Source organism: Ranitomeya variabilis, chromosome 1 (genome assembly GCF_051348905.1).
Source record: "Ranitomeya variabilis isolate aRanVar5 chromosome 1, aRanVar5.hap1, whole genome shotgun sequence".
NCBI lineage: Eukaryota > Metazoa > Chordata > Amphibia > Anura > Dendrobatidae > Ranitomeya > Ranitomeya variabilis.
This window is the reverse complement of record NC_135232.1, coordinates 908,263,944-908,283,842: the sequence shown is the minus strand read 5'-3', so window position 1 is coordinate 908,283,842 and position 19,899 is coordinate 908,263,944. Positions and strand designations below refer to the sequence as shown.

The window sequence follows — 19,899 nt, the reverse complement described above, 5'->3', positions numbered from 1 at the left end:
AATGAGAATGATTCCAAGTGTGGGCACATCCTGTTTAGCATGGAGGGCATGAAACTACTGGCAAGGCTGTGATTGGCTGCTGAAATGATGTCATGCTGCAGTTTAAAAGTCGCTGGCGCCATTTTGCGATCACTCTGCTGTGAATTCAGTTAGTGACAGGACGCTGTTTGCTGACTGAGGGACAGTTTAGAGATAGCGATTTGCTTCTTTGTGCTTTCCAAAGGCTAATTTAGCAACCGCTGTGTTCACCTACTATTCACCTTGCTTTTGCCTTGTAGCGCTGTTTTCACAGCGATCTGCAAGGTCTGTGTGTGTGTGTGTGTGTGAGTGCAGCCCACTCTCTAGTCTGAGTGCAGCCACATAGGCCATCCATAGCTGGTTGTATTCAGTTCAGGGAGGGTGGTTCATTGCCTCATACTGTTCTTTTTTTTTTTTTTTTTTTTTTTTTCAAGTAGTGTAGTCTGCTGCTAATTTATTCAAAAAAATCCTATTAGTGTCTTTCCACCCGTCTCCAGCTAATTTGTGGAAAAACACTACATAGGATAAAGTAGAGGAGGGTTTTTGGGCCTTGCAGCGCCGTTTACGGCTGTCTGCACGGTCTCCGTGTGACTGCAGCTCGCCCTGTAGTCTGTGAGCAGCCATAGCCTGGTTGTCTCCAGCTCAGGGTTGTTCACTGCGTCATACCGCCAAATCAATTTTCTTTTTTTTTCAAGTAGTGTAGGTTGCTGCTAATTTATTTTAAAAAATCCTATTAGTGTCTTTCCACCCGTCTCCAGCTAACTTGTGGAAAAACACTACATAGGATAACGTAGAGGAGGGTTTTTGGGCCTTGCAGCGCCGTTTACGTCTGTCTGCACGGTCTCCGTGTGACTGCAGCTCTATCTGTTGTCAGTTCAGCCCCCAAAAAAGAAATAAATAATAAAGTTCACCAAACACACCAGTTACACCACTTTACATTTGTGTAGGCCACATTAGCTCATATTAAAGTCTAGTCCACACTTTAGAAAATTAGTGTTTCTTATACCTGTTAGGAGGAGTTGCTCAGGAATAAGCACACAAATCCGTTAGTACTTTTCTGCTTATCTTTATCAGTCAACCAAGATGAAGAAGGCAGTGAGTAAGGCACGTGGGCGTGGGCGTGGGCGCGGAGCAGGGAGGGGACGTGAGGATTCTGTGCCTGCTGCGGGCACCGGTGACTCATCAGCACCCACTTTCACCAGGCAACAGTCGTTCATGCGCAGCTTTGTGTCAGAGCGCCGTACACCGCTGCTGCGTCAAGAACAAATTGAAGCTGTTGTCGGATGGATGGCAGCTAATGCATCAACTTCCATTAGTGCCACATCCTCTCAGACACAGAGCACTGGAGAGCAGCCATCTGTCTCTTCACCACCTGCCAAATTGCCCAGGCAGACAGAGAGCCCAGGACAGGAGCCGTCTCTACTTCTGTTCTCTGAATCTCTTGGCTTGGAAACAGGGGGCCAGCCAAGCAGCATTGGAGAAATGGAAGAAGAGGCAGGGTGCAGTGATGCCCAACAGCTTTTTCTGTCTTCCTCTGAAGAGGCGGGTGGGCCAGTGGCTCCGGTCACCACATCGCAGGCCGCATCAGCTGATGATGACACTCAGGTGCCACTTACTGGTGCGTGCTCTGCTGCTGAGACTACCCAGGAGGAGCAGTTGGGGGCAGAGGGTAGTGTAGATGATGAGGTCCTTGACCCATCTTGGCGTGAGGGACAGGAAGGTGGTGGGAGCAGCTCTGAGGAAGAGATTCCCCGTACGGCCCAAAGAGGGAGAGGGAGGGGGAAGACTGCGGATCCTGCAGCCTCCGCTTTGGCACCCGTTAGGAGCATGTCTCTTCCAAAAGCCAAAAAGGGCGCTCCCAAGACTTGCAGTGCCTGGTCCTTTTTTGACACAGTTGCAGATGACATTTGCTATGTCAGATGCAAGGTGTGTCATCAAAAAGTCAAAAGAGGGAAAAATGTCAGCAACCTCAATACCTCCAACATGTGGAAACATGTGCGCAACAGGCACCCGGCGGAGTTAGAAAAACACACTGAAGAGGTAGGCCAACCAACAGCGGCAGCTACCACCTCTTCAGCTCGTGTTGCCTCTTCCTCTAGCTCACACGCAGCTGGTTCGGCTTCCTCCCAGGATCGCCGTGGAAGAACCTCTGGCCCTGTTGTCCAGAGACCCGCTGTAATTCCACCCGCAGCACCACTTTCCCAGTCATCCACACACTCCCAGCCCAGTCTACAGCCATCGGTAGTACAGGCATGGGAGAAAAGGCGGCCTTTCTCGTCAAACCACCCACGAGCACAGGCTCTGACTGCAGGCATTGCCAAACTTCTGTCACTGGAAATGCTGTCATTCAGGCTGGTGGAGACTGACAGCTTCCGTGACTTGATGTCATTGGCAGTCCCACAGTACAATGTGCCCAGCCGCTTTTACTTCAGCAGGCAAGCCGTCCCTGCCCTGCACAAGCATGTGGAGGGACACATAAAACACGCGCTACTGAACGCCGTCAGTAGCAAGGTCCACCTCACCACCGATGCGTGGACCAGTCAACATGGACAGGGGCGATACCTTTCCCTCACTGCCCATTGGGTTAATGTCGTTGAGCCGGGTACAGACCGTGCGAGTGGCGCAGGACGTGTCCTGCCCACTCCAAGGATTGCAGGAATCCATTCTGTACGCATTGACTCCTCCTCTTACACCAGTTCCTCAGAATCATCGCTGCAGGAGCCGTCACAGTCCACCTCCACATGGACCCGTGATGAACGTGTACCTGTTACGACCGACATGAGCACAGCCGTGGCCAAACGTCAACAGGCCGTCTTGAAATTAATTTTTTTGGGGAATCGTAGCCACACAGCGCAGGAGCTCTGGAATGCCATCAAGCAGGAGAGCGATGTGTGGTTTGTGCCAGCGAATCTCCAGCCAGGCATGGTAGTGTGTGATAATGGCCGAAATCTGGTGGCAGCTCTGGGCCTCGGCAACCTCACTCACATCCCATGTCTGGCACATGTGCTCAATTTGGTCGTGCAGAGCTTTTTGAGGGACTATCCGGATCTTGATGCACAAGGTCCGCCTAGAGTGTGCTCACTTGCGGCGTTCCAGCACGGCAAAAGCGCGCATTGCGGCTCTGCAGCGCCGACACCGCCTGCCGGAACATCGCATCATATGTGACCTACCTACCAGGTGGAATTCCACGTTACATATGTTGGAGCGGTTGTGTGAGCAGCAGCAAGCTGTAATGGAGTACCAGCTGCTTCAGGCGCAAAAAAGTCGCAGTCAGCGCCGTACAGACTTCACAACCACAGAGTGGGCCACTATGAATGACGTCTGCCAGGTTTTGCGTCCCTTTGATTATTCCACGCGGATGGCGAGTGCAGATGATGCACTAGTCAGCATGACTGTCCCCCTTATCTGCCTGCTTGAAAAATCACTGCAAGCGCTAAGGGATGATGTTGTGGAAGAGGTGGAGGATGAGGATTCACCATTTCCATCATCTTCTGGACAGTCAGCGCCACGTGGTTCCTCACAAACGCGTAGGCAGGGGACAGTTTGTGAGGAGGATGAGGAGGAGTCAATGGAGGAGGAAGACGTCCGTCCAGAGGAGGAAGTTACCGAATTGTCCAGTACTCAGTGTGTACAGCGAGGGTGGGGTGATGACGAGCAGGCAGAGATCACGCCTCCAGCAGGGGACAGCGTTTCTTGGGCAGTTGGCAGTCTGCAGCACATGGTGGATTACATGCTGCAGTGCCTGAGAAACGACCGCCGCATCGCCCACATTCTCAACATGTCTGATTATTGGGTGTTCACCCTCCTCGATCCTCGCTACCGGGACAACGTAGAAAGCCTCATCACACCGTTGAACCGGGAGCGAAAAATGCGGGAGTACCAAGACACACTGGTCAATTCCATCATCTTCTCCATTCCAACTGAGAGAAGTTCTGCTAGTGCATTCCAAAGCAGCTCAGTGCGTCCAGGCAGTGGTGGAGGCTCTGCACAAAGAGGGAGCAGAAGCAGTGCCTCTGCCCAAGGCAAGACCAGTATGGCCCAACTGTGGCACAGTTTTCTGTGCCCCCCACAAAAGTCTACACCATCACAGACGGCTCCAGTCAGCAGGAGGCAACGGTTCCGTCAGATGGTGACAGACTACATGTCTTGCCCTCTTGCTGTACTCCCAGACGGCTCTTCCCCTTTCAAGTTTTGGGTCTCAAAGCTGGATACATGGCCAGAGCTAAGCCAGTATGCATTGGAGGTGCTGTCTTGCCCTGCGGCCAGTGTATTATCGGAACGTGTCTTTAGTGCTGCAGGTGGTGTACTAACTGACCGTCGCATGCGACTATCCTCCGATAACGTTGACCGGCTTACTTTCCTGAAAATGAACAAGGCCTGGATCTCGCAGGAATTTGCCACTCCTCCTCCTGATTAAATAATTAGGTCACTGTATACGTTATCCAGGTCTCCTGTTGTGTTCATCTTTCTACCACCTGAACTTAAATTCCTGGGCTCCAACACCGCCAGTTGAGGCTCAGAAGTGCCGTCTGCACAGTCAAAACATACGACCCAGTGTTATTGGGTTTCAGTAACGTCAGCTGATCCCCAGCTGTGTAGCCGGCAATGTGTCATGCGACCGCCACGCTGACACAACTGAAATGTAAGGGAATCTGTCCCCCCCCCCAAGGCGTTTGTTACTGAAAGAGCCACCTTGTGCAGCAGTAATGCTGCACAAGGAAAAGGTAGCTATTTTTGTTTAGCACCTTGCACACGCAGAACTTAACACTTATAAAATGTGTCCACTGATACCGTAACACCGTCCCGGAGGTGGGACTTTCCTTCGTAATGTGACGCAGCACAGCCGTCATTCCTACCCCCCCGGCGCCGCGCACCCGCTCCTCAGCGTTGTTTGATTCCGTCCCGGAGCCTGCGCTGTTATGTTATCCCGTGGCCAGGCACACTTAGCGCTGCCCGTCTTCTGGCATCATTTGGTGTCAGGATGGCTGCGCCTGTGCGGCCGCGCTGGCAGAGAGCCTGCCTCGCAGTGTCTTCTGATTTAATCCCACTGGGGGCCTGGGATCCATGGACATGCGCAGTGCATATCTGAACCTCCACCTCTCACTCATCTCCCTATGGCTTCTTCAGACTGTTCGGTGTCAGCTGGTCCCTAATAGCATGCCACGGCCGTGACACCGCACAGTCTTAAGAAGCCGTAGGGAGGGGAGTGAGAGGCGAGGATATGCACTGCGCATGTCCATGGATCCCAGGCCCCCAGTGGGATTAAATCAGAAGACACTGCGAGGCGGGCTCTCGGCCAGCGTGGCCGCACAGGCGCAGCCATCCTGACACCAAATGATGCCAGAAGACGGGCAGCGCTAAGTGTGCCTGGCCACGGGATAACATAACAGCGCAGGCTCCGGGACGGAATCAAACAACGCTGAGGAGCCGGTGCGCGTCGCCGGGGGGGTAGGAATGACGGCTGTGCTGCGTCACATTACGAAGGAAAGTCCCACCTCCAGGACGGTTTTACGGTTGCAGGGGACACATTTTATAAGTGTTTAGTTCTGTGTTTGCAAGGAGCATGATGAAAAGAGCCACCTTTTCCTTTTGCATCTTTTGTGCTGCACAAGCTGGCTCTTTCAGCTACAAACGCCTTGGGGGGGGGTTAAAGGTTCCCTTTCGACTTTCTCAGGCTTCGGCCTACATTGTGTTCCTCTGCTTTTCCACCTGTCCCTGGGCTCCAACACCGCCAGTTGCCGTCCAGAAGTGCTGTACGCACAGTCAACAGTCCCTCCTCTGTTATTGGGGTTCAGTAACGTCAGCTGTTCCCCTGCTGTGTGTGTGGCAATCCCTCCTACCTCCTCCAACCTCCTCCTCCTCCACCTGTCCCTGGGCTCCAACACCGCCAGTTGCCGTCCAGAAGTGCTGTACGCACAGTCAACAGTCCCTCCTCTGTTATTGGGGTTCAGTAACGTCAGCTGTTCCCCTGCTGTGTGTGTGGCAATCCCTCCTACCTCCTCCAACCTCCTCTAACCTCCTCCTGTCCCTGGGCTCCAACACCGCCAGTTGCCGTCCAGAAGTGCTGTACGCACAGTCAACAGTCCCTCCTCTGTTATTGGGGTTCAGTAACGTCAGCTGTTCCCCTGCTGTGTGTGGGGCAATCCCTCCTACCTCCTCCAACCTCCTCCAACCTCCTCCTGTCCCTGGGCTCCAACACCGCCAGTTGCCGTCCAGAAGTGCTGTACGCACAGTCAACAGTCCCTCCTCTGTTATTGGGGTTCAGTAACGTCAGCTGTTCCCCTGCTGTGTGTGTGGCAATCCCTCCTACCTCCTCCAACCTCCTCCTCCTCCACCTGTCCCTGGGCTCCAACACCGCCAGTTGCCGTCCAGAAGTGCTGTACGCACAGTCAACAGTCCCTCCTCTGTTATTGGGGTTCAGTAACGTCAGCTGTTCCCCTGCTGTGTGTGTGGCAATCCCTCCTACCTCCTCCAACCTCCTCGTCCTCCACCTGTCCCTGGGCTCCAACACCGCCAGTTGCCGTCCAGAAGTGCTGTACGCACAGTCAACAGTCCCTCCTCTGTTATTGGGGTTCAGTAACGTCAGCTGTTCCCCTGCTGTGTGTGTGGCAATCCCTCCTACCTCCTCCAACCTCCTCCAACCTCCTCCTGTCCCTGGGCTCCAACACCGCCAGTTGCCGTCCAGAAGTGCTGTACGCACAGTCAACAGTCCCTCCTGTTATTGGGGTTCAGTAACGTCAGCTGTTCCCCTGCTGTGTGTGGCAATCCCTCCTACCTCCTCCAACCTCCTCCTCCTCCACCTGTCCCTGGGCTCCAACACCGCCAGTTGCCGTCCAGAAGTGCTGTACGCACAGTCAACAGTCCCTCCTCTGTTATTGGGGTTCAGTAACGTCAGCTGTTCCCCTGCTGTGTGTGTGGCAATCCCTCCTACCTCCTCCAACCTCCTCCTCCTCCACCTGTCCCTGGGCTCCAACACCGCCAGTTGCCGTCCAGAAGTGCTGTACGCACAGAGCCAAACACCTCGCAAATGTGTTAGTGGGGTTCAGCACCGCCAGCTGTTCCCCTGCTGTGTATACGGCAACGTGTACTGCGACCGCCACGCAGGCACAACAAGTTAAATTTAAGGGAACCTGTCCCCCCCCCCCAGGCGTTTGTTACTGAAGGAGCCACCTTGTGCAGCAGTAATGATGCAAAGGGAAAAAGTGCCTCTTTTCGTGGTGCTCCTTGCAGATGCTGAACCTAACACTTATGAAATGTGTCCCCTCACAGCGTTCAACCGTCCGGTAGGTGGAACTTTCCTTTGTCATGTGACGCAGCACAGCCGTCATTTTTACCCCCTTGGCGCCGTGCGCCGCCTCCTCAGCGTTGTTTGAATCTGTCCCGGAGCCTGCGCTGTTAGGTTACCCCTTGGCCATGCACACATTTCGCGCTGCCTGTCTTCTGACATCATTTGCTGTCAGGCTGGCTGCGCCTGTGTGTGTGCGCTGTCCGAGATTCAGCCTCGCAGTGTCGTGTAATGTAATCCCACCGCAGGCCTGGGATCCGTGGCCATGCGCAGTGCATATCCTCGCCTCTCACTCCCCTCCCTACGGCTTCTAAAGACTGTTCGGTGTCAGCTGATCCCTAATAGCATGCCACGGCCGTGACACCGCACAGTCTGAAGAAGCCGTAGGGAGGGGAGTGAGAGGTGAGGATATGCACTGCGCATGGCCACGGATCCCAGGCCCGCGGTGGGATTACATTAGACGACACCGCGAGGCAGAATCTCGGACAGCGCACCCACACAGGCGCAGCCAGCCTGACAGCAAATGATGTCAGAAGACGGGCAGCGCAAAATGTGTGCATGGCCAAGGGGTAACCTAAGAGCGCAGGCTCCGGGACAGATTCAAACTACGCTGAGGAGGCGGCGCACGGCGCCAAGGGGGTAAAATTGACGGCTGTGCTGCGTCAGATGACAAAGGAAAGTTCCACCTACCGGACGGTTGAACGCTGTGAGGGGACACATTTCATAAGTGTTAGGTTCAGCATCTGCAAGGACCATAATTAAAAGAGCTAAGTTGACCTTTTCCAGCATTAGTGGTGTACACGATGGCTCTTCCAGCTACAAACGCCTGGGGGGGGGGGGGGTTAAAGGTTTCCTTTCAACTTGCTCCAGTGCAGGCTTCGGCCTACACTCCGCTCCCCCTGCTCCCCCTGCAGAGCCCTGGGCTCCAACACCGCCAGTTGGGGCCCGGTACTGCTAGCTGCACAGAGAAAAACACCAGCCAATGTGTCAGTGGGGTTCAGCACCGCCAGCTGTTCCCCTGCTGTGCAGCCGGCAACGTGTCCTGCAACTGCCACGCAGGCACAACAGACCCAAAAGCTGCCGCCAGTGCAGGCTTCGGCCTACACTCTGCTCCATCTCCTCCTCCTGCTGACCCCGGGCTAAAACACCGCCAGTTGGGGCCCGGTACTGCTAGCTGCACAGAGAAAAACACCAGCCAATGTGTCAGTGGGGTTCAGCACCGCCAGCTGTTCCCCTGCTGTGCAGCCGGCATCGTGTCCTGCAAAAGCCACGCAGACACTTGCTCTTGTACCTTCTGCTCCCCATCCTGGTTCCAGTACCGTCAGCTGGTTCCGGGCAGAGCCTTTGGCTTAGGTGCCTCCCTCTGGGTATCCGAGTTCCACCAACGTCAGGTGGTCCTTGGTAGTGCTTTCAGGCACGGGTACCTCCTGCTTAGTAACCGGGTTCCAGTAACGTCAGCTGGTCCTCGGTAGTTCCATTGGCTCTTGGACCTTCGGCTACCCATCCGGGTTCCAGCACCGTCAGCTGGTTCTCGGCAGTGTCTTTTGCTCTTGTACCTTCTGCTCCCCATCCTGGTTCCAGTACCGTCAGCTGGTTCCGGGCAGAGCCTTTGGCTTAGGTGCCTCCCTCTGGGTATCCGAGTTCCACCAACGTCAGGTGGTCCTTGGTAGTGCTTTCAGGCACGGGTACCTCCTGCTTAGTAACCGGGTTCCAGTAACGTCAGCTGGTCCTCAGTAGTTCCATTGGCTCTTGGACCTTCGGGTAGCCATCCGAGTTCCAGTTCCATCAGCTGGTTCTCGGCATTTTCTCAGCCTTCTTGTACCTTCTGCTACATTTCCAAGTTCAAGAGACTAAACACGATGACCCGGAAGACCACCCCTAAGATGACGACGACACCAGAGACGACAACCACCGTGATGACGACGACCCTGGAGACGATGACCCCGAAGACCACCCCGATGACGACGACCCCGGAGACGACGACCCTGAAGACCACCCCGATGACGACGACCCCGGAGACGACGACCCTGGAGACGACGACGACCTGGAAGACCGAGAAGCAGAAGAACAAGAGGCTGCAGAACAAAGAGCAGAAGAACATTAAGCATAACACTAAATATCAGAGCAAAAAATATTATCTAAATTATAAGCAGAAGAAGACTAAGCAGTGTATGGGGGTGAGTCCGTTCCTCCTCGTGGTGCCCCTGGATAAAGCCTGATGCTGCAGGCCAAACTGAACGCGGACAAATGTAACTCTTTTGTGACAGGCAGAACGGAAGGTGTAATCTTCAAACTTTTATAGATAACAACTACGGGAATGCCTGTCACAAATAAGAATATGATGAAGAAGTAGAATATGATGAAGATAATAGTAAAATAAAAAGAATATGAACAATGTAACCAAAAAAATAATAGGTAGAAGATGAAGAAGAAGATGAATAAGGTGAAGAAGTTGATGTCAAAGAAGCTGATGATGAGGATAATGAAGAAGAAAGTGTGGGAGAAGTAAAAAAGAAGGTGAAGGGCGTGGAAGTAGTGAAACATCAATATCTGACAAAATAAAAAAAAAAATTAACATAGTCAAAATCTTTCTACCGCCGAACGTCATAAAAAAACCCCAAAATCCTGCTATTCTATTACATTGGGCTAAACCTCTGTGCCTTTAATGTCTCCGCCACGTCCCCCAATACATCCTACATTATTCTTAGTTGTTTTCCTTCATGTAGAATGAACCTACAAGTTTATAAAGGGTTTATTTTAATTCCGATATTTTCGTCCCATTGACTTGCATTGGGATCGGGTATCGGTATCGGATTGGATCCGATATTTTGACGGTATCGGCCGATACTTTCCGATACCGATACTTTCCGATATCGGAAAGTATCGCTCAACACTAGTTTTGGCACTTCACAATATATGTACAACACACAGGAAACTCAGTAGGAATTTGCCCCCGAGTCCAAGGAAGAGGACCAAGATTTATCACCAATATGAACTCATTTTATTAAAGACATAAAAGATAAAAGGTACGGTACATAAAGTACAAAAAAGAATAAAAAAATACCTAGGGGAGACAATGGGTCATTACCCTAATTAATATTTCTCAAATATATGCTGAAAAACACAGCGTACAATGACACACAATGTTCATTTGACTGATATAGCCAGATATGTGGAGTGTATACGGAGATCAAATATATTCATTTAGTGCCCAGAATCGGGCATACTTATTGGGCTGTTCTCTTGTATAACACCAAGCGCAAAGATATACCAAAAATATAGAAAACTACATGCAGAGCGTAGCAGGTGCGATAAAATGTATAACTTACAAGGTATAGCAGGATATGATTATCAGTTGAGCTAATGCTATGGTAACATTGCCATATATGGTAAATATATATTGAGATGAAATTATGCCAATATTTATTTAGTGCCCAGCACCGGGCATACCAATTGAATTATCCTCATATATAACACCTGGCACCAGAAATTGTTACCTGCTCACTTAAAGGTACCTTCACACGAAGCGACGCTGCAGCGATAGCGACAACGATGCCGATCGCTGCAGCGTCGCTGTTTGATCGCTGGAGAGCTGTCACACAGACCGCTCTCCAGCGACCAACGATGCCGAGGTCCCCGGGTAACCAGGGTAAACATCGGGTTGCTAAGCGCAGGGCCGCGCTTAGTAACCCGATGTTTACCCTGGTTACCAGCGTAAAAGTAAAAAAAACAAACAGTACATACTTACATGCGTCCCCCAGCGTCTGCTTCCTGACACTGACTGAGCTCCGGCCCTAACAGCACAGCGGTGACGTCACCGCTGTGCTTTCACTTTCACTTTAGGGCCGGCGCTCTGTAAGTGTCAGGAAGCAGACGCTGGGGGACGCATGTAAGTATGTACTGTTTGTTTTTTTTACTTTTACGCTGGTAACCAGGGTAAACATCGGGTTACTAAGCGCGGCCCTGCGCTTAGTAACCCGATGTTTACCCTGGTTACCAGTGTAAAATATCGCTGGTATCGTTGCTTTTGCTTTCAAACACAACGATACACAGCGATCGGACAACCAAATAAAGTTCTGGACTTTATTCAGCGACCAGCGACATCACAGCAGGATCCTGATCGCTGCTGCGTGTCAAACACAACGATATCGCTAGCGAGGACGCTGCAACATCATGGATCGCTAGCGATATCGTTACAAAGTCGTTTCGTGTGAAGGTACCTTTAGGTACCTTCACACGAAACGACATCGCTAGCGATCCGTGACGTTGCAGCGTCCTGGCTAGCGATATCGTTTCGTTTGACACGCAGCAGCGATCAGGATCCTGCTGTGATGTCGCTGGTCGCTGAATAAAGTCCAGAACTTTATTTGGTCGTCCGATCGCTGTGTATCGTTGTGTTTGAAAGCAAAAGCAACGATACCAGCGATGTTTTACACTGGTAACCAGGATAAACATCGGGTTACCAAGCGCAGGGCCGCGCTTAGTAACCCGATGTTTACCCTGGTTACCAGCGTAAAAGTAAAAAAAACAAACAGTACATGCTCACCTGCTCGTCCTCCAGCGTCTGCTTCCTGACACTTACTGAGCGCCGGCCCTAAAGTGAAAGTGAAAGCACAGCGGTGACATCACCGCTGTGCTGTTAGGGCCGGAGCTCAGTCAGTGTCAGGAAGCAGACGCTGGGGGACGCGCAGGTGAGTACGTACTGTTTGTTTTTTTTACTTTTACGCTGGTAACCAGGGTAAACATCGGGTTACTAAGCGCGGCCCTGCGCTTAGCAACCCGATGTTTACCCTGGTTACCCGGGGACCTCGGCATCGTTGGTCGCTGGAGAGCGGTCTGTGTGACAGCTCTCCAGCGATCAAACAGCGACGCTGCAGCGATCGGCATCGTTGTCGCTATCGCTGCAGCGTCGCTTCGTGTGAAGGTACCTTTAGATACATAGCACAGAACATAGTCATTAAAGACTTATAAGATTAAATATGTGCTATCTAAGAACTCCTACTGCATACATGCTATCAACAAGTCCTACTATTTGCGCCCCGCATGTGTATCTGAGCTCCTAGCAGTGCCCAAATAGAGCCTATATCATGCGCAATTATAATATTATAAACTAATATCAGAAATATTACCTGATAGCAGTGAATCAGCCGGTGTGCAAATAAATTGGATGATATAGGGTAATGGCGTGCTCCCCTGTTCGCCCCGACGCGCGTTTCGCCCTTAGCTTCTTCCGGGGGCAAAAGGTTTCAGTAAAATTTTAATTTATTCATTAAAATCCCTGGTGTCTGTTTGAATACGAGTCCAGTGGGCGGCCTTATTCAGTGATTGACAGTCTTCTCTGTATGACTGATGCAAAAATAGCTGTCAGTCAGTAGTAGGACCGCCCACTGGACTTAGGGGCAGCACGGTGGCTCAGTGGTTAGCACTGCAGCCTTGTAGCGCTGGAGTCCTGGGTTCAAATCGCACCAAGAACAACATCGGCAAGGAGTTTGTTTGCTCTCCCCGTGTTTGCGTGGGTTTCCTCCCAGATTCCAAAGACATACTGATAGGGAATTTAGATTGTGAGCCCCATCGGGGACAGCGATAATGTCTGTAAAGCGCTGCGTAATATGCTAGCGCTATATAAAAATAAAGATTATTATTAAAATAAAGATTATTATGCATACAAAACACAAGGAAATTTTTTGCAGTCGGAAGATTCGTTCTTTCGGACGTCCTTTTGGATACCTTTTGCAATGGCATCTTTTCTTTTAGTCTTTATATAAACTAGTGTCAGCTTCTAAACTGGAAACAGCAAAAAATGGACTGTTCACTTCTTTAGTTGCTTCACGGCTTTCGAAGCCTGAAACTGTTAAAAGAAGGGACAAAAGATGAAATGTAAGCACAGCAAGTCGTGTTGACATTGCTATGCATATGCTCATTCTTTTTCACTTTTTTTTAAATCACTTTTTTTTTGTGGATTAAGGCGAAATCCACCTGAAAAAGACGTTGTGCGCATGTAATGTGGCACGGGGCAGTAGCCATGGCAAAGATACTCATCTCGTATGCCTCGTCCTGACTGGGTGTGTGGACTTGTGCTGTGAGAGGCGCTACACCCATGCAGGCGGCATGTAAAAGATGCCCAGATATTCTACAGATCAATGGGGGAGACTACCACTTAAAGATCAACTTGTTACCGAACGTGAACTTGGGAGGGAATATATACTGAAGATATCGGGTACACAACCTTATGCATATTTCCTTCAGAACTCAGAGCATTTTCCACACAATTTTAATTACTTCCTCTACTTGTCCTCGGTATTCACTGTTTCTTGATGCATCACCACAACCTAGCTCAGTATTCTGGTTCAGTTTAGCAAGACTTTTACGCAACACGCGGTTCTGTGCCTTCTCTCCCCTTAGGAGGAGCCATGATGCCAGTATAGCTGGTACTTATCTTCTCTAATGCTAACAATCTGGCACTCCCACCTGGTGCACTCTATTCGTCTCGCATACTCTATCTTGTTCTCGGGCCATTACCATCAGGAGTTATAAACTCTGGGCCTTACTGCTAGGCATCCTCTCCCAGGACCTGTCTTCAGTAAATGACTCTTATCTCAGTCACTTCTCTTTACTGCTCTTGATCAAGCCATCTTTCTCCTGGTCTTCTCTCACTTTAGTGACACCCAAGAGTGCAGCAGTGCTCACACTGGATCTTAGGTCCCTTCTCTATGCACTACAGCCCCCCCCCCCCCCCCCCATCTGCCTCACTAACAGGAAATGCTAATTTTCCTTTCTGCCTAACCCTTCCCACTCTGGGCTAGTCCCAACCCTTAACTCTTGCTTTGGCTACTGTCAAACACACATTATTAACTCCATTACCGCATAGCACAATTCACAATATACATCACAACAATATATTTGTTTCTTCAAGGGGGAACATGGACAATATGTCCATCTCCTTACATGAACATACCCTTGTACGGAATCTTTTCCAACAAACACACATATTCTGCTCAGTTTGTTCTTTACACGTGCCGTCTACAGATTCTGCATGTACAGTATGACAGGTTCCCTTTAAGTGCTAGGAAGCTGGACCCATTTACAGCTTAGCCAATAGAAGAAGCTCTATCCAGGTCCATGTACACAGCTGAGACAAGCTACATACAATGAACTATATGCATGTACCTAACAGACACATCCATGGTGTAGCCATATGTACAGTATCAATTGGTCCCTCAAGCTCTTAAGGGCTACATTTTGACATTACCATGACAAAGTGACAGCACTACAAGTATTTTGAGGGTTAACCCTTTATATAAAAGAGGCACTGCAAAAATGTTCATGAAGCTGTCAACAGGAAATGAACACTTTGCACCTTAAAAAGTTTTACGCGGTGCTTTAGGCTAAAAAGCTGTAAATATACATTGTTAAGGAATCTGGTCGTTGCAATTTGCCAAGCCACAAATTCTGTTTACTCCATCGACAGAAAAAAAAATATTCTATTAAGTATCTTTCAACATACGCCAGTCCGTTTTACACAGACTATGTGGCAAAATGTGAGAATGCTTTAAATTAAATCTATGTAGGCCCGAACTTTCTGAGAAACAAAGAATTCTAACATGATGTCTTCTTATTCAAAACAGATTTTACTCCTCATATGAAGGCAATGTGTTATGTGGAGCTGGTATTTCATTTCTTCAGTCAGATCTCAGTTTATGTGTCATGTAACATAATATAGACTTAAAAGTCTCCAGATCCCCATCTGTGGACAGTAACACGTTTCGCTGGCAGAGGCTGCGCCTGAAGTCGCCTTCACTTTCACACTGATGAAAGTAGCAAGGACCCATTTATGCCCTGAAACAGCCGGGAACACGTGGACCCTTCACTTTCAATAAACCAGCTGTAACATTTAAAGGGCAGAAAAGCATCTGAGAACAAAAGCTCTGCCTTCACACCGCTCTGGTGTTGGGGCTTTTGTATTTAAACATACCACTTAGGTGACATGACACTTTGGTTGCATGACAAACAATCGGTCAAAGCATTGGCGTTAAGAAAAACACCTTATGTGTTGGTGCCAAAAAGCTCACCCTGTTGTAATCTGTCTAGTTTGTTCTCTTTTATGGACATTTTTGGTTTTGAAACCAGGTTTCAACATATTGCCAGTAGCCATTACTACTGCAAACCTCTGCATTTTGTCATGTAGATCTCCACAAAATCTACTCAAAAAAACAAAACAAAAAAAGTCCTCAAACCAGCTAAATATTTTTTCTGCTGCATGTTTGACAGAAAAGTGATGTTTCACTTACATAGTGTTACATAGTTGATAAGTTTGAATAAAAACACAGGTCAATCAAGAGCAAACTATAACCTTAAGCTATGTTCACATGTCCAGTAATCAGAAACAGATCCAGCAGTAATCCGTTAAAAAAAAAAAAAAAAAGTTGTGCACGCAACTTTTGTCCAGCTTTAAAAAAAAAAAAAAAAACCATAACAGCAAGATTTTAATTGGATCCATTTTTTTTAACATTGAAGTCTATGGAAAACTAAACCTTTGAATAGCCATCAGTTTTAATTACATTTGACACTGATCCAGCAGCAGATCCTTTCCAAATGAAAGAAAATCTAAAGGCTACCTAACTGATCAATTTTACATAGACTTCATTGTTAAAAAAAAACGGAACCAGCTGAAATCAGTTTTTTTAGCTTGACAAAAAAGTTGTGTTTGCAGAACTTTTCTGTTAACAGACTGCTGCTGGATCCGTTCTAAGTGATGATTACTGGACATGATGTGAACATAGCCTTAATATGATGACCTCAAGGAAAGTACAAACTGTTATGGCAGATACTAATTGCCCCATACTAAGGGCAAAATTCAAATCTGACTCCAAACATCAGAATAAAATCCCAGTACAAAAATTGAGCACATATCTTGTGATATAGGTTTCAAAAAAGGCCTCCAGGTTCTTCTTAAAGAGGATCTTTCCCTAGATACTTTTTTTTTTTTTTTTTTATTTAAATGGAGTCCTGCCTATACGTGGTGCTGTTTCATTAATTGTGAAACATTTTTTTTCCTTCTGCACCCCTCTGATCCACAGTTATGCCCCCTTGTAACAACGGTGAATATTTTCCCCTTCAACCACAGAACTTGTTGGTGAGCGTGGCCATGTTTTGTTTGACCAGTATCAGAGCAGTAAAAATAAAAACACCACAACTACTCTTTTCGGTGGGTATGTCGAATTGGTTGGAGAGACATTTTGCAACATTATTAAGGAGGAACATAAATTTTGTAATGGAGAACCACAAAAGCAAAGCAAAAAAACAAAAAAAGTGTTCCAGAATGAGAGTTATCCATGTGCGGATCCACAGCAGCTACAAATACATGTCACCTGAACATACCCTACGGCCGGCCAGAGGTTCAAGGTAGGACTGCGCTTTTGGCCAATGCTATAATATACAATTACTACTACGCATATTTTATCACCGTCCAAAAAAACTCCAACAGATGCTCAATAAATATCTTTCATAATCTAAGACTGGCCATACACATTAGACAGCTATCTGAGACACGCTTGATAATCATCTCCCCGAAAGCTGCTGTTGGGGTGAAGAGTTGGGTCATCCCATACATCTTATATATAGTCAATAGCTTCAACAGCTCATGAAGTATGATGGTTCTCACAGGGGTATACAGTCACGACTTCATGCCTCTCTGACTAAACTTCACTTTTCAACAAAAAGTTTAAATTCGAACATTTTGAAATATCATACAGATGGAAGTTTTGTCCAACTTTAAAAGAACAAGTTTTCATATAAGACTTTCCACTTTTCCAGTTCTCTCCAAAAAACATATAAGAGCTTCAATTTGATACAAGTCTTATAGTTAAAAAAAATAACTCCAAATAAACAGACTTTTACAGAAAGCCACTTAGATCATAGACACTGGTTATTTGCAGTAGTATCAACAAATGATGTGAGAAGATACTCCAATTCTTCAGAAACTGCTGGAGACAATCAAGGCACAGTTCACACAGAAAGAACCCACTTTATGCTTTGTGCTGCCAAGGAGAATTTGAAGGCTCATAAACATTACACAGAAATCTGACCTGGACGGAGTCTGAGAAGAAATAAACTCGAGTAACACACAGTGTACTTACTGTTCTAGGAATGGGTGGAGACAAAGATCCATTTGACATGTATGGGTCATTCATATTTGGCATCATGATGTAACTTGGGTATCCAGGATACGAAGGGCCTTTGCTGTATAAGCCGCCATCCGGATGCTTTCCAGCTATTCACCACCACAAAAATAGAAGAGAAAAAAATTGTCTTATGAAAACGGCATTTAACATTTACAATCAGGAGAAAATTTCTATTTAGTGGCAGTAAAATATTGTTTTATAGAATCATAGAATGTTAGAGTTGGAAGGGACCTTCAGGGTCATCTGGTCCAAACCCCTGCTCAAAGCAGGATACACTAAATCATCCCAGACAGATGTCTGTCCAGGCCTCTGTTTGAAGACTACCACTGAAGGAGAACTCACCACCTCTTGTATAGAATCATCGATTGATAGAACACAATACAATATTAGAACATGTGAAACATCTTCCGTATCGCCTGCACTTCAGATACTGGGATCCTAATACTCAATGAGACATACCATTCTAAAAAGTAATTCGAACATCTCGTAAGTCTAATTGAGAGGAACTATGTGCCAACGCTATTCACACGGCCATGTTAATTTTCGCTATGTTGAATTGGTGATCAAAAAAGTGGTAGAAATATTGCCAAACTTAGGCATACTATATTCAAAATGGTCAGTTCAGAGCCAGCCGGAGTGCCACTAGCAGAGTTCACTTACAATACTATTTTTCCGAATCAAGACAACGGAAACCTCTATTGAATGGTTAACATGTAAATTAAATCTGTCAAATGCAGATAATATCCATAGTGCAAAGGTTCCAGAAATGTAACGTGGTTTACCTGATTAATGGAACCCATAATGTTATCTTGGGTATAGCCTTACATGGTGACTTTTGTTAGTAGTGCTGTATCTTATCCATAGCAAACTCCTGTCTTTAAGACTTGCCATACTTATTTGATTGATGTTAGACATAACCAAAAATGTTAGTAAAATAGCCCAAAAGGCTAATGTATGTGAAGGTAGGTGGACAGCCCTCTGATATTTGCCATCAGGTAAAAGGACAGTACAATCCTTTTTGTTGAGAAGCAGTCTATTCCAACACTTCATGGTAAAAGAAAGATGCATGGAAATCAGTTCATTCATCTGAGGGGTTGTTTTAGAAGCAAGCACTTGATTTCTGCAAGTTGAGGTGAATGAGCCAAGACCAGAAATTTCTCTATCAAAATATCCCACTTGTGAATCTGCCCTCACATTTAGGCCGGCGTCACACTAGCGTGTTTTACGGACGTATGAGAGGTGCAGAAAATACAGATTGCATACGGCCCAATTATTCTCTATGGCCCAGCTCCTATCTGCCGTATTTTACTGATCCGTATTATACGGTTGTAGAAAATCGCAGCATGCTGCGTTTGTCACCGTATTGCGCAAAAAAAAAAATCGCCAATGAAAGTCTATGGGGGCAAGAAAAATACGGATTACACACGGACCATGCGTGTGACTTCGAGAAATACGCACCGGTGTTCTCTAGAAAAGCCGGCAATTCAGTGCGGTATACAGTAAAATCACACTGAGAATAGAATAGAATAGGTAGAAGAAATGTCTACACATAGAATAGGTAGCACAACTGCATTAGCAGAGCTCCTGGGTGTAAAATGATTTAACCCCTTCAGATGGATTTACATCGTGGGACCTGCCAGAACAACGGAAGGTATGGGATATTGTTGATTTTTTATTTTTCCTTTTTTTACAGAATGAGGGTCTTCAGGTGGATTAAGAGAATAATAAAATATTACAACACCCTGTGTCTTTATTTCATTAAAATACTTTTAAATAATGTGTCTGTGTTTTATTAACCATTTCGTACTATTGGATTAATAATGGATAGGTGTCATAATTGACGCCTCTCCATTATTAATCTGGCTTAATGTCACCTTACAATAGCAAGGAGACATTAACTCTTCATTACCCCATATCCCACCGCTACACGGGAGTGGGAAGAGAGAGGCTAAGTGCCAGAATAGGCGCATCTTCCAGATGTGCCTTTTCTGGGGTGGCTGGGGGCAGATGTTTTTAGCCAGGGGGGGCCAAAAACCATATGGACCCTCTCCTGGCTATTAATATCTGCCCTCAGTCACTGGCTTTACCACTCTGGTGGAGAAAATTGCGTGGGAGCCCACACCAATTTTTTCCGCGATTTAACCCTTTAAGAGCTAGTGCGCCCAAATTTTGCACATACACACTACTAACATTAGTTAAAAAAGGGATACGAGATGGTTTACTGTATGTAAACCATGTCTCATATCATGTCGGGTTTGGGAAGGAGATAGCAAAAGCCGGCAATTGAATTACTGGCTTTTATGCTATCTAGCGCTGAATTTATATATATACAGTGGGGCAAAAAAGTATTTAGTCAGTCAGCAATAGTGCAAGTTCCACCACTTAAAAAGATGAGAGGCGTCTGTAATTTACATC

The 19,899-nt window shown here is 47.5% G+C and overlaps 1 protein-coding gene across 3 annotated transcripts in view; it reads right to left on the bottom strand.

The window, feature by feature from the left end:
• LEF1 (lymphoid enhancer binding factor 1) overlaps nucleotides 1–19,899 on the bottom strand; it is a 216,433-nt gene that overhangs the window by 172,700 nt on the left and 23,834 nt on the right. For all 3 annotated transcript variants that reach the window (XM_077278999.1, XM_077279004.1, XM_077279003.1), the window contains exon 3: nucleotides 17,440–17,573. In XM_077278999.1, the coding sequence (XP_077135114.1) occupies nucleotides 17,440–17,573 (134 nt within the window). The remainder of the gene's footprint in view (nucleotides 1–17,439; nucleotides 17,574–19,899) is intronic.